The sequence below is a fragment of the Gopherus flavomarginatus genome, chromosome 3, assembly GCF_025201925.1.
Source record: "Gopherus flavomarginatus isolate rGopFla2 chromosome 3, rGopFla2.mat.asm, whole genome shotgun sequence".
NCBI classification, from domain to species: Eukaryota; Metazoa; Chordata; order Testudines; family Testudinidae; genus Gopherus; species Gopherus flavomarginatus.
Genome location: NC_066619.1, coordinates 117,469,011 through 117,483,338, shown reverse-complemented (window position 1 = coordinate 117,483,338; position 14,328 = coordinate 117,469,011). Strand labels below are relative to the sequence as shown.

The 14,328-nt window shown below is 42.7% G+C and overlaps 1 protein-coding gene across 2 annotated transcripts in view; it reads left to right on the top strand.

Annotated features, from left to right (window-relative positions):
- Positions 1–14,328, top strand: part of LINGO2 (leucine rich repeat and Ig domain containing 2) — a 758,770-nt gene that overhangs the window by 408,739 nt on the left and 335,703 nt on the right. Inside the window, exon 4 of one of the 2 annotated variants that reach the window (XM_050943109.1) lies at positions 10,245–10,328. Coding sequence is in view for 1 of the 2 variants with exons in the window: in XM_050943108.1 (XP_050799065.1) it covers positions 10,308–10,328 (21 nt within the window). In the remaining variant the exon portion in view is untranslated. Of the gene's footprint in view, positions 1–10,244; positions 10,329–14,328 lie in introns of those variants that run through there. The other variant, XM_050943108.1, reaches the window with a different exon arrangement.

Here is a 14,328-nt window from a genome sequence, read left to right as displayed (position 1 = left end):
ATAAATAATGCACTTAGGAAATGGGTTGCAGAGATCTCACGTAGCCCCAATTTGGTTAGACTTGCAGGATAAGCAGAAGGGAGCTGAGGTTTTTAAGAGAAATGCTGTATGTTTTGTTTCAGTGGGTTGTGAAATAATTTACGAAGACAGGCAACATACACAATACAAATACTATTTCACCTCTAAACTTGATTAGAATAGAAAATGTGTATTTAAGATGGTTGCTGAAAGTTCAGAGATTACTCAGGCAACAGTTCCAGGCACTTTGGTTTTTGTCTTCCCTCATCTTCCCCTCCAACAGCAACAGTCAAAACTCATATTGGTGGTTTAATACAGATTTCGGTGAGCAGACAAGCTCCATGGTGGAACTCATTTTATCAGACCCTGCACTCAATATAAAACATCAATTGCAGTGGGTCATGCTGCATCTGTCTAGCTGTCACACCAATATCTTGCTGAGTGCCTGCTGCAATTTCTCAGGCTCTTTATTTATACAGGAACTCATTTAGTTTGATCCAAAAGCTATTTCCAAAATGCCTGTAGTACGCAAAAAAGTACTTTATCAACAGACAGTCCATTGCTCTGCAGATGTGAATTTCTGGGAGCATCTTTGTGGTGTGGGGATGTAGTCTGTTGGGGTGATAATGGTTTTAAAGAGAAACAATCTTAATTCCAATGAAAACTTGTATATATTAAATAAATCCAGACGTCTAAAGTCTGGTAGCACGTCACTCTCAGAAGCTATTCCTAAAAGGTCTGCTTTTCAGAGGTTTCTTCTTAATTTTCCCATGTTAATGTACCAAAACCCTGATACCTGAAGTAGTCATTTCTATGAACTGCTTGCTCCAAAATTGCATATTTTAACAGCATCTTTGCCATATGATATAGTGCTGGACTTTTTAAAGTTAGAAAGTAAAACTAGTAAAAGGTCGCTGCATTTCTGAATTCTAAAGTGATAACATTTCTGCTGCTGAAAAACCTAGCTGAATACCTGTGAGAAATCCTACCAATCTGACTAGAGCTTGTAAACAATGGATTTCATCCTGTCAGGTACTGAGACCTCAGTCTCTCTTGAAGTAGATTGGAGTTTTGGATGCTCAGCACCGTCAATCCTTATGTTCTTTTGCTAGAAATTCACTAGCTACCTAAACTTGATCATTTATGGAAAATATTTCCCCCCTCCCCCAATTCCAGCTTGATCATCACTTGAGTCATAAATGGGTCTTTCACTAACCAGCTGCAGTTAGAGCAAACATGTGCTTAGCTTCCTGCCTGAGACAGGGACATTTATATTTAATGTAATCAGAATGATTTTTTGTGTTGGGTAGCAGCCAGCTCTATTGCATGCACGTATTTTGACGAACCAGATAAGATTTATTTATTTTCAGCTAAATGGTAAATGGGAAGATTCCCAGGGGAAAGGCAGCAGCTGTATGCAGAATTTGTTAACTGGTTACTTATTATCTTCATTGTTAATCTACTTGTGATAGCTGCTTTTCCTGCAGGCACAATCTAGGTCCCTGCACTGCATGTATTTAAAACCAGATTCTGACACCCTTGATCACACTGAATTAGTGCCTTCCTCTGGGAATTTGGAATGATGAAATAAATGGGACTACTGCTGAAGTAATGTAGTAAATGAGTAAAGGTATCAGATTCTGGCTCTTCTGGTAAAATGTGTGACATGGCTTCTGAGCCCTAAATTCACTGGAGTGAAATGGGAAAGAATGTTGTGTATAGATGTCTTGGTTCCAAGCCAGAGACTTGTTTGCAGAAATGCCCTTTGTATTACTGAAATGGAAGCCTGAAACATAACTGGCTAGTGTAGATCTGTGTTCGCATCTTTCCATTTTAGGGAGAAAAAATTAAGTCCTACTATGCCACATTGGCACCCCCATTCTCCTTCATATGAAAACAAGAGACACGGTTTTATTTAAATTCAAGCCTTACTGCTGCATACTTCTTTTGGAATGACTCCTATGGAAGAATTACAGAACTACTAGCAAGACTGACCTTTACAGGATGTTTTATTTAAGTAATTGGAAGCAATAACACTGACTCGCCCCCCTTTGCCAAAATATAAGCTGTTTGGCTTTGGTTATCCTCATTCTCTCTTCTGGGTTCTCTCAGGACTATATCATGGCTCTTCTACAAAGAGCATAGAAAGGAGAAATGCATTGCTGTGTTGCCCCAGGAACACACCAGGGGGAAGGAATTGTAGTTCGAGTTCCCTCCTTGTCCCCCTTGTATGAGGGAGAGGTAAAGTAACATGCTGCTGACCTGTGGGATGACATTTCCCACACCACCCTGTCCCCATTCCTTTGGGAATAGTGGTGGTATGTGGACACACACCCCTGAGTGCCAGGACCCAAGGTCTGGATATGCTACACAAAAGGGGGCATTCTTACTCCTCTTATTCCTATTCCTTTACCAGGGCATGTTGACCAAGTCAAATATAGCTCTTCAGAATGGATGAGACTGCTTGCAAAGACAATTTTAATTACGGATGGTAGAATTAGGTGACCTATTTTAGTCTGACAGTCTGGGAATCCATTTTAGCCATTGAAATGTACCTAAAATACCATAAAATGTAAATGAGGTAGAGTGACCAGACAGCACATGTGAAAAATCAGGACAGGGAGTGGGGGGTAATAGGAACCTATATAAGAAAAAGACCCAAAAATCAGGACTGTCCCTATAAAATCAGGACATCTGGTCACCCTAAAATAAGAGAAGGAGGAGGCAGAGAAAGGTGCTGAGTTGTATACTCATCCATGAATAACTAAATAACACAGCAAAAAAAAAAAGGGAGCCAAGGAAAACTCATTTAAACTAAGTAAAATAAGTCACCCATCAGGCCAAAAATTGACATTAAGAAGCAAATTCCAGAGTCCTAAATTAAAATTGTGTCCATGCCTTAAATAAAAGCAATTTGGTTATGGCTGCGCTTTCATTAAACACCAATGCCTATCAGACAGCTTTGCTAAGAGGGGAAATCAATCCTGTAGTTATTTTCCACAGAAGGACACTTCTTAACCCTGTAGTGTGATGCCATGAGCATTCCAGTAATAAATCCCCAGTTTGGTTCCTTGTTCTGGAGAGCTATTGCCTCCTCATGGAGTAAATGACCAAACACAAGTGCATCAAGAAGAAAAATAATAAGTATTCCTTTTCAAAATGGATATTAAAAATACCATTAGAGTGACAGCAGTTAAAGATGTCCCTTCCTTATATGTCATTCTGGGGTTGGATCACACAAGTGGATAGAAGAAAAATCATGTCAGTCTTTTGAGACTTTCAATTGGAGTGTATAAACTCCTTGCATCCTGAGGGCAGGGAAATGGCTAAGGTAGGCTCAGGAAGAGTTACGAGTTGCACCAACTGGGCTCAGTTACAGCTCTGATAAACTGGCTTGTGTCAAGTACTGAGATGAGAGTAAGGAGAAGGAAGTTCTTCCTGAGGAAAAGGCTTTCAAGCACATAACAATAAAGGATCCTTCTAGTAACTGGGCCAGGAGGAGATACTCACCATGTATGGGCTGTTTTATTGGTGGCTGGCTGGAGCAAGCCTCCCTCCCTCCTCCTTTTTTGCAGTCTCTGAATTGGGCATCAGGAAGCTCCAAGCGACTTGTTTAACTGGGACTCCTGGGACCAAGTATAGGGAGGGGGGCAGTTATACGTGAGTGCGGCACTTCCAAATGGAGATAAAATAGCTTTCTCTGGGGATGCAAACTAAAGATTTTGTGTCAGGGACAGACCTGAGCAACTGACTGTATATCCCGCAAAAATCATGGTGAAAAGGGCGGGACCATGTTAGCCTGCATTTGCCATTGCTGGTTTTTAAAATGTTTGCAAGACAATCTGCTCAATATTGGGAGTGTGAGGTCTAGTCAGAAATTTGTTTTATTAGATGATGTTGTTTTATTTGATGAACTTACATTGGAAGATTCTCAAACATGCCAAGTGAAGTAGTTAAAAAATTGAGTGTTTTTTTTTCCCCACAAAAATGTATGGGAAAATTTTTGCCAATCTTCCATAGAAGAACTTTGAAATATTCTGACCAAATTCTGAGTTTAGAAAGAGAAAATCTTAAATCATTTAAATAACAGTGAAACATGTGGCACAAAAGTCAGAGTTGAGTCTAAGGGCATGGCTACTCTTGCAGATGTAGAGTGCTGTGAGTTAAACCAGCCCTCGGAGACCATAGCAGGAAAAGTGCTGCAGTATGTCCACACCTTCAGATGCAGGCGCACTGGAGTGGCCACATTAGCAGCTCTTGCAATGGCCACAGAGAGCAGTGCATTGTGGTAGCTATCCCAGCATGCAAGTGTCTGCAACATGCTTTTCAAATGGGGGCGTGGAGTGGAGTGCAAGGGGATGTGTTGTGTGTATGTGGAGGGGAAGAGAGTGGGATTTTATTGGGCTGAGAGCATGTCAGCATGCTGTCTTGTAAATTCAGACAGCAGCAGACACCTTCCCCCGCCTCTCTCTCTCTCACAGCATTCCACAGTAATGGCTTGCTTTGTCCCGAAGCAGATAAGCATGCCAGCTGTCAGAAGCGGAGCTTTGAAAGGGCATAGCTGCATTCCTGCAGCAATTCCAAAACAATGTCAAGAATGGCCACTTGACTTAAGGGGATTATGGGACATTTCCAGAGCCTGCTCAAAGTGCAGTAAAGCAACACCTCATTCACACTAACGCCTGGGCATTTCAGCTGAGGAACACGAAGCGTTATGCTTCTCGTGGAGGTGGATTACCAGGAGCTCTTCAGCTGCAGAGTTCAGGCTCTCTAAGTGCCTTGCCAGTGTGGACGGATTGTGAGTTAGGGCACCTGGGGCTGTTTTAATGCGCTCTAACTCGCAAGGGTAACCAAGCCCTAAGAAAATAACAAGGTGTTAAGCAGGTGTAAATTAAAGTAGACCATCTTTCACTTTAACATAAACCTGTTAGTTGCTTTTCCTGGTACTGTATTACCTTTTCTTCCAGCTTCTCAGTAGATGAGTTGCACCAAATTACCTTCCCTTAAACTCAGTGGGTGAAATTCAGAGGTGATGTATGAAGGGATGTGCAAGTTGTACATTGGCAAGTGGGTGTGAATGTAAAGGTATTTGTTAATATAAATTGAATGATGAAGAGGATTGAAGGATGTGTAAATTAGATCAGTACAGGGCTAGGATTTGTCACCTTCTGCTCCAGGGAGGGGTAGAAAGAGAGGTGATGGTGTAGTAATTTGCTAATGTATTGCTGGCATAGACCAGCACTAAATTACCCCAACCTTCAGCCCTCTCCTGACTAGTAAGTAGTGGGAGTGGATCCAAAGTTCTATCTGTTTTTGCCAGATAGCCCTTACTTATTCATGTGTGCTCAGACCAAATTTCTGTAGATCATGTCTAGGGATGTTTGTGTAGGTTGTTTTATTTTGGAGGTGGGTGTGAGGTTAGGGCAGTTACTGCCTCATCTAGGTGTGCTGTCCAAGTCACAATGCACCTTTTCCATTCACTTCAATTTTTCATGACTTAATTTGGCCCATAGTCTGCAGAGACTTTCTCCAAAATTCTGTAAAATATTACAAGGTCCTTTGGGGCCCACAAGCTGTGCAGTATAAGTTGTGAGAGTCCCTCATGGGTTTTGTGAGTAAAATGTTGTATTTAATGGAAATATATTACTTTAAACATTCATGTTCTCTAGCCTCCTAAAACATTAAAATAAGGCAAAGTCTGTTGAATTATGTGGATATGTTCATCCAGTCTCCTTGATTAATACTGATAGTAAAATATTTGCAAAGGCATTCATGAAACAGACTGGAAATTATTCTGCCAGACTTGATGCATCCCAGCCAAGTACATTTTATTAAAAATAGATGCACATGTAAAAACATCAGACTGTTCATTGGCCTAATAAATATCAATCATTATACTAAGGACCAAATTGGATTTGGTAGATGCAAAAATAGCTGCTCAGAAATAACTTTTCTTCATATCTTTTGTTTTGGACTGGGGCAAAATTTCAACTGAATCATTTGTTGTACCCAGAAATAGAAGCAGCAGTATCTAGACGTGGAAGGTTGTGCTAAGCATTTCCAAAATAGTATTGCAAGACCAGGATTGTCCCCTCTTTGAGTACAAGTGTGCACTGAGTTAGCAATAGCAGTAAGGCAAAAATACGCACTTACATTATCGAGAATATATGGCGGATTATGTAATTTATAATCAATGTATTCTGCACAAGCTATTTCCAAAACGTTAGAGCTCAGAAATTGTTTTTTAAAGGGATATTAAAATTAGGGAAAATATCTCAAATCAGGTCCAAACCCTGGACTGGAGCAGACATGGGCAAACTACGGGCCACATCCTGCCCGCCGGACCGTCCTGCCCAGCCCCTGAGCTCCTGGCTCAGGAGGCTCACCCCCGGCCCCTCCCCTGCTATTCCCCCTCTCCCCCCACTTCAGCTCACTCCGGCGCTGGCGCAATGCTCTGGGCAACAGGGCTGCAAGCTTCTGGGGCAGCGCAGCTGCAGAGCCCGGCCTGACCCAAGGCTCTGTGCTGCGCGGTGGTGACAGCGTGGCTGGCTCTAGCCAGGTGGTGTGGCTGTAGTGCCACCAGCCACTAGTGCTCCAGGCAGCGTAGTAAGGGGGCAGGGAGCGGGGGAGTCGGATAGGGGCAGGGGAGTTTGGGGTGATGGTCAGGGGGTGGAGGTGTGGATGGGATCGGGGCAGTCAGAGGGCGGGGAACAGGGGGGTTGAATGGGGGCAGGGGTTCCCAGGAGCAGTCAGGGGACAGGGAGTAGGGGTAGTTGGATGGGTCATGGGTCCCCAGAGGGGCAGTCAGGAATGAGAGGAGGGGTTGGATGGGGGGGCAGGGCAATTAGGGGACAAGGAGAAGGGGTGGTTGGAAGGGGCAGGGGTCCCCGGATGGGCAGTCAGTAATGAGAGAGGGGTTGGATGGGGTGACAGGGGGGCAGTCAGGCAGGGGGTCCAAGGGTGGTCAGAGGGCAGGGAGCAGGGGGGGGTGTGGATGGGGCAGGGGTCCCGGGGGAGACGTCAGGGAACAGGGGGGGTTGGATGGGGCAGGAGTCCTGTTGCGGGGGGGGGGAGGGCGGATAGTGAGTGGAGGCCAGGCCACGACCCCCTCCCCTAACCAGCTCTCCATACAATTTCCGAAACCCGATGCGGCCCTCAGACCAAAAAGTTTGCCTGCCCCTGGACTAGTCTCAAAACCAGTTACAGCCCCTTCACAGCAATCAAATGGCATACAAGGTCTGCAATGGAGTGACAGGTGGCCAGTAGAAAACTCCTCCTATATAGGGAAACTTCCTGTTGATGCATCTAAGACACTGCTGAGCATCCATCATTTGCACCTCTCCCACACAGGGTGTGGGTACTGAGCCAGGGAGAAGTTGTAGCAGAGCTCTGTTCCTCTACACCTATTGTCCACTGACTTAGGTTCCATTAAGGACCCTTAGTCAGTGGCACAATATAAGTTGTGCAGCAGGAGCTGTTAGTAGTTTCTGGTCCCAATAATATGGCTACCAAACACATATTCCTCTCCTCTCCTCTCCTCCCCTCCACCCGCAGCAACCACAGCTCTTGTGCATGAGAAAATCTGCCCCTCTGTCTGGTGACTGACCTGAAGCGCACTTTACCAATGGGAACATTTAAATCTACTGGGGTGGGGATGAGGGGAAACTATTTTTAAAAGTGGGGAATAGAATAAAACCACTGAAAAATCAAGAGAACCAATAACAAGTGCAGTAAGGGCCTGACTGTCCAAATAACTGATTGATTATTTTGGTTTGCTGACAGTTCCAACAAATAAATAAATAAATAAAGGCCACTGAAGTCAATAGAAAAAGACAGAAAAATTTAATTTCAGATCAAACAGAATATTGTGAGAGGTTGAATAAAAGCAAAGAAAATGAAAGATTAGATTTGCCAAAAGAGAGGTGGTGGTAGTGCCCGCACCTCTCTTTTACCCAAGTAGTCTAGTTTTTAGGGCAACTCACCTGTGATGTGAGAGACCCAAGTTAGAATCCTTGCTCTGGAGAAGGGGCTTGAACCCATATCTCCCACTCCTAGATGACTGCCTAAGCACCAGCATATTGGGTATTCTGGGGTGGGTCTTTCTCAAGCTGTACTGTTGAAGCTGCTCCATTTTGTTTAAATAATGACACTGTCATTGGACCAGGGACTGGAACAGGGGTGTACCCCTCTTGGATAAGCATGATAACTACCAGGCTATAGGCTATTCTGGGGTAGGCTTCTCTCAATCTCTCCTGTTGACACTGTTCCATTTTGTAGAAATACTTAAATGATCAATGGGCCAGAGAGAATCCCCTTGTGAATGTAGCCCCCCAAAATAAGAAATTGACATACATTTGTGACATGTTTTGCTCAGTCCAAATTTTCTATTTTTTGGTGAGCGGGGAAAAATGTTTCATCAGTAAAATTTCACCCAGTTTAATCACAGCAATATCACCCTACTGAACACACAGCCCCACTGAAGTCAATAGGATGGGACTACAGAAGGCGTACGCTACTACTCTCTGTGAGTGATGGCATCACAATATAGGCTTTAGGGAGGAGGCAGCCACTCAAGATGGCTTTGGATCAGATTATTTATGCAGGGTGAATGGTGGATTTGAATTCAGTGATATTACAGGAGGAGTGAGGTACCAGTTTCCATGAGGAAAGGAGGGAGAATCTGACTCCTAGAGATGCAAGATTAATGTAGCACCAGTGCCACTTTTGTTCATCTTCAAGAACAATCTACTCCACAAATAATCCCATTCAAATAAGTAAGGGTGGTATGATAAATGCAGTAGAGTTCTTGCAATTTTGCTATCAGGTCAGTTTGTGACAGTATAATGAAGGGAGATGAATATACTAGATGTAACTCAGGTTACAGTGCTAGGACATTGCAAGTGCCATTGGTATTCTGATGTAGAACACAAACCCATTCTATTTTCCTAACCCACTCTAATCAACCCACTCTACATGCCAAGGCTCCCAAATGTACTCAAATACCCACCAAAATATGTGGTTCTACTTGTCTTCAGGCTACACAATGGTTCCCTCAGTCCAGCTTGCAATACTGTAGTGACATTAAAATTCATGTCCAGTTGATCAATATGCAGTATTATGCTAGAAAAAAAGTATCCAGGAGCTAAAACTCAAACCTTTGAGTGCACAGAAGAAAACAGCCAAGAAATACAACAGCAAGCTCAAAACCCATTGAAAGGAGGAAACCATTTTTTAAGTATTTGGGCTTTGAAAACCAGCCACCCTTTACTTAGGCTGAAAGGATACCCTCTTGTGGTTTTATGTTCCAGGTTAGATTGATTGATCTATTTATATTTAAAAGGCCCCTATCACAGTGGTATATGAACACATCACACTCTAATGTATGTATCCTCCCAACATCCCTGTGAAATAGGAAGTGTTATTACCCTCCCTCTAGAAATGAGGAACTGAAGCACAGAGAGAAACAGTGACTTGCCCAAGGTCACATAGAGAATCTGTTGCAGAGCAGGGAATAGAAATCAGGTCTCTATAGTCATAGGCTATGCCCTAATCAATAGATATCTTCCCTCTCTCTTCCAGCACCTCCAATTCAAAGTCCAAAGAACATCCAAATCCTCAATTTAGCCCTTAGTGTGCTGCTACTTCCAATTGGAGTAGAGAAAACTACAAAATTTGATACACCTTAAAGACAGAACATTCTTAGTGAGCAATTTCTGCCTCTTGTATCTTCAGATCTCTGATGCTCTTTATTTAGTTGCTCAAAAAGAAAAGTGTGGTTGTTTGCTAATGCACCAGAGTTAGCTGTATTTGAAGTCCTTCCTCAGAATATAGAAGTCCACAGTAATAACATATGGGCTTTGGAAAATAATTGAAGCATCCAGGACTGCATCTATTCTCATAATCTGCATCAGAACATAAATGTCAGGTCCTATCACCTACTGTCTAAGAATACAAGTGTTCTAAAGCTTCCCCTATTTAATAAAATAGGTACATAGAGGAGCATTAGAGAGACCCTTTATGTAACTTTAACAGATTATACTAGGCTATTTGACGAGTGCTTAAGGGCACTTCCTAAAATGTGCTATGTACTCAACCTCAAAAATTTAAAAATAATGAGAGAAACAACATGAACTGTCACTTTAATGCACTGGAAGATTTCTGACCTAGTTACCTAAGTTACTTTCTCTAAAGACTTTAATGTCATCTTTTTTTTTTTTTAAATTCAGGTTGATATGAAGATATACATTCTGAAACACTGAAGCAGAGGAAGAGCGCCACCAGAAGCATGAATGACGCACAGTTTCAATCTGGTAAATCTCTATTAATTTATTTTGTTGATGGTGATTTTTTCCATCATTGATCTTGTTTACAATAACCTCTCAGATGCTGCAAAGATTTTCCCGCTTGTATTGTTGCTCCCTATTTTATCCTTGATGAAAGCTGGCCGTTCTTTTAACAAAACAGAAATATTCTGTCTCTGCTGCAGGCTTAGCTCCTAGAAACTCAATTTTATAATTGACACCAGAACTCATACACCCTGGTCCATTTAGGGAAGGGAGGACTGTTCTGTATATAAACAATGCTGTCTTTTTCTGGGGGACTAGTGCTTAGGTGTATTTATGAACAGTAGCCCTGTTCCCTTTGGACACTGGGCCACCTAGTGGTTGTGATACTGTGCACCCAAGAACCCACACAGCAAACCAAGGCTAGAAATGCACAATATTGGGAAGTTATAAGCCAGTTCTAAAGGTTAAAGAAGTATCTGGACAGGCTGTAGCAGCTACTGAATTTAAATCCATTTTTTTATAACCTGGAGAGACAAAACAGCTGGTATCACAGCACTGGAACAGCATGAGAGGCTCAGGTGGTGTTTCTTTAGGCCTAAAAGGGATTCACCAGAACGTCAAAAGTATCAGCATGTAGATATGCAGTACAGTGCCCGTAAACCTCTATCAGTACCAGATTCACCTGCTGTCCTCTCAACCCATGTGGCTTTTTTATTTGTAAAAGGAGAGTCTCTGTCATATTCTGCAAGGAGTCCTGCTTAAAAAAAAAAAATGAGTCTTGGGATGAGTGCTAGCTTCACAGACTTTTTAGAGGGCAATGTTGGAACAAACATATGCACAGAGAAAAGTAAAGGAATAAAAGGCCTATGCAAATGATAAGATACACAACTCCTTGTCTTCCCTGAAGGTTTTATGGGTTCATAAATTTCACTTCTCTAAAGATATTTGTGCAAACTACTTATTCCCTAATATGTGATGGGGAGAACTCCCTTAATCTTTCAACGTTTTCACCTAGGAGGTAGTGAGAGCGAGAGACACAGCATGAATAGCAACCCCCCCTTGGTAGTCAGGTACTACCCCTTGCCAAGTATAAATGCAATCCTCAGGATGTTCTCCTAAGTTTCTATTTGACTGTGTTTGGTGAAGGAGCTTCTCCCACAGCAGCTGCATCCCGTCCACCCTTCTGTGGCTCTGTTAGAATAATACTTTGTTGGGTATCTCTTTTCTTAAAATCCCGCCTTCCAGTCCGCTCTTGTTAAAGTGGCTACATTTTGGACTGTTTGTCTGCAGCATTTTGGGGTGTGGGTGAGACACTCAGGCACTAAGTTCTGCTTTAGAGATTTAGGTGCCTCTTCTAGGCACTTCCATGCAGTGACACTTTAGGGTTCTGGAACCAATTTTTTTCTAGTCCAACCTTCTATACTTTACTCGGCACTAGGCTCTTGTTCCGATGGTCTTGCTGCATTGATGCTTGTGTTTAGCTAGTTTCATGTTTCTTTTTGCTGCTTCATCATTTTCTTGGCTTTACTAGTATGGCATCCAAGGAGGAAGTTCGGTGACTTCAAACCGATTAGCATGACAGAAAAATGACATAGACCAAATACTATCTTCATTGAATGATCTGCCTCAGAGTCAACCACTAGGTGCTGTGCACACCTCAAATGTCACTGCCAGGACTGAAGAAACATAAGCTGTGCCTCTCTGTCACCTAGGGAGACTCCTTCTTGGGCTGTGCAAATCAGCCTGTAGTGCTTTGAATTAATCAGATGAAACTGTGGAGCATCAGCGCTAAGACAGCACCCAGACCCATCCCCCACTGTGGTAAGACCAAGTTGGGGAGCTTCACAATGAAAGCATCCCATTCCTTTTCCAGCTAGAGCTCCGACTCCCAGAAATGCTGTATCAGATTTTCTCCTTTTTCTTTCATGTGTTCGAGAAGGAGATGGTGATTCTGGTAGTCGGCACTTGCTTAATGGCTTTATAGAAGATCATGTGCAGTTGCGTGAAGCTACATCACAGCTGATTCTGTGGGATTTGGGGCATTTCTCTTGGGGTGGGTTTTTTTGGGGGAGGGGGGAAGATATCCCTTGAGCTGCTTACTCTCCAGAAGTGAAAATGCAACACAGATAGTGTCTTAGGAAAAGGGGAAATATTTGCTTTGCAATTCTGTTTCTCAGCAGCGATCATCTTGCAGGATTCTCAGTCCCACGTATCTCCCCTTTACTAGAGTTTGGAGTTTACGTTTTTGAGAAGATGTTTTTTTGGTTATGTTGATCTTGAACTGCCTCCTCTCCTGTGCAAAGGAACTAACCGAAATATTTGGGGGGAGCATTTATACTTGGTAGGCGTGGCTCAGGTTAGCCAGTAGCTACACATCAGAGCTAAGGGAGTTGTGTCACTCTCAGTCTAAGTAGTTGAGGCCCAGGAGTGAAGATCCTGCACACACGATATCTCAGGAATAACAGAAGGTCAAGGTAAGTCATTTTTCTTTCACAGTATTATGCATTTTAAAACTGTGAAAGAATATGACATTTGAATGTCAATTGCAATGTTAATTAGTGAGTTGGTAATAAAGACAGGTGGTCTGGGTGCAACTGAATTTCTATGTACTGCTGATTCCATTTCAAAAATGTACAGAATGCCTCCCAGTACTTCTACATGGTGCAGTGTCACTGTGCACTCTCCTTTTCTGTGGGCTGGAACTAAGACACATATTTGAGCTCTTACAAATAGGCAAAGCAAAATCATTTCTCTCTGCCCCTGTCCCCTATAGCTTTTGTTTTATTTTATAAAACGGAACTGAATTCCGCCTACAGCCTGTCCTAGGCTTTGCAAATCAGACTACTCCTGGTCAGTCGCCATCCATGATTTAATGTCTCAAAACTGAGCTCTCTTCATTTAGGGTGAGTGCAGTCCCATTTTTCAATGAAGAATAAGGAATGGCCATACTGGGTCAGACCAGTGGTCCACCTAGCCCAGTAACCTATCTTCTGACAGTGGCCAATGCCAGGTGCTTTGGAGGGAATGAACAGAGCAGGCAATCATCAAGTGATCCATCCCCTGTTATCCATTCCCAGCCTCTAGCAGTCAGAGGCTAGAGATAACCAGAGCATGTGGTTGCATCCCTGACCATCCTGGCTAATAGCCATTAATGGACCTATCCTCCATGAACTTATCCAATTCTTTTTTGAACCCCATTATAGTTTGGCCTTTACTACATCCCCTGGCAATGAGTTCCACAGGTTAACAATACGTTGGGTGAAGAAGCCGGGATGCTGGAACAATTTGTATAGTGGGGGGGCAGAGAATCATTGAACCAAACTGTAAACTCTGTATATAATGGAAACAACATTAAGCCAGGGGGTAGGGTGGCACCCCTAGTTCCAGCACCTATGTGAAGAAGTACTTCCTTTTGTTTGTTTTAAACTTGCTGTCAATCTCTACTCTCAGAAGTCTAACGTTTTTATTTGTCTGGCTGAAGAAAACTCTCTGGAGCCAATCAGTGCTGTTGGAGGTGTGTTTTCAGAGTGAGTGAAACATTTCTATTATTCAAGGGCTAAACAGGTGGCCTTCATAGTACTCCTGTCAGTTCCACAAAGGGAAACAAAAGTTTGAATTCAAGAGTGTGTCCCTGCTTTATTGTTCTTTAGTAGCAGTGGTAGCCTTTGTCTACCCTCAAGTTTGCACTGGTTTCATTCAACTGGTTCAAACCCCGAGTAGACATTCTTTTTTCAGTTTGAGTGGTTTGTTTCAGTTTATTCTTATTTTATTTAAATTTAATCAAAACAAGCATAGCTTAAGCCTGGTTTAAACCAAAATAAGATCAGCATGGCCTTTTTCTTTGTTTGTTCTTTTTTTGCAGCACTGGCTTAAATCACACATTAAGTTTAAACTAGCACAACACTGAATATAGACAAGCTTGTAGATTGGCCGAGAAATACCTCTCTTGAATATTCTACACTATTTTCATTGTTAGATATGTGAATAAGGACTCCCCAAGTGCACAAGCTCCAAGGTATAAACT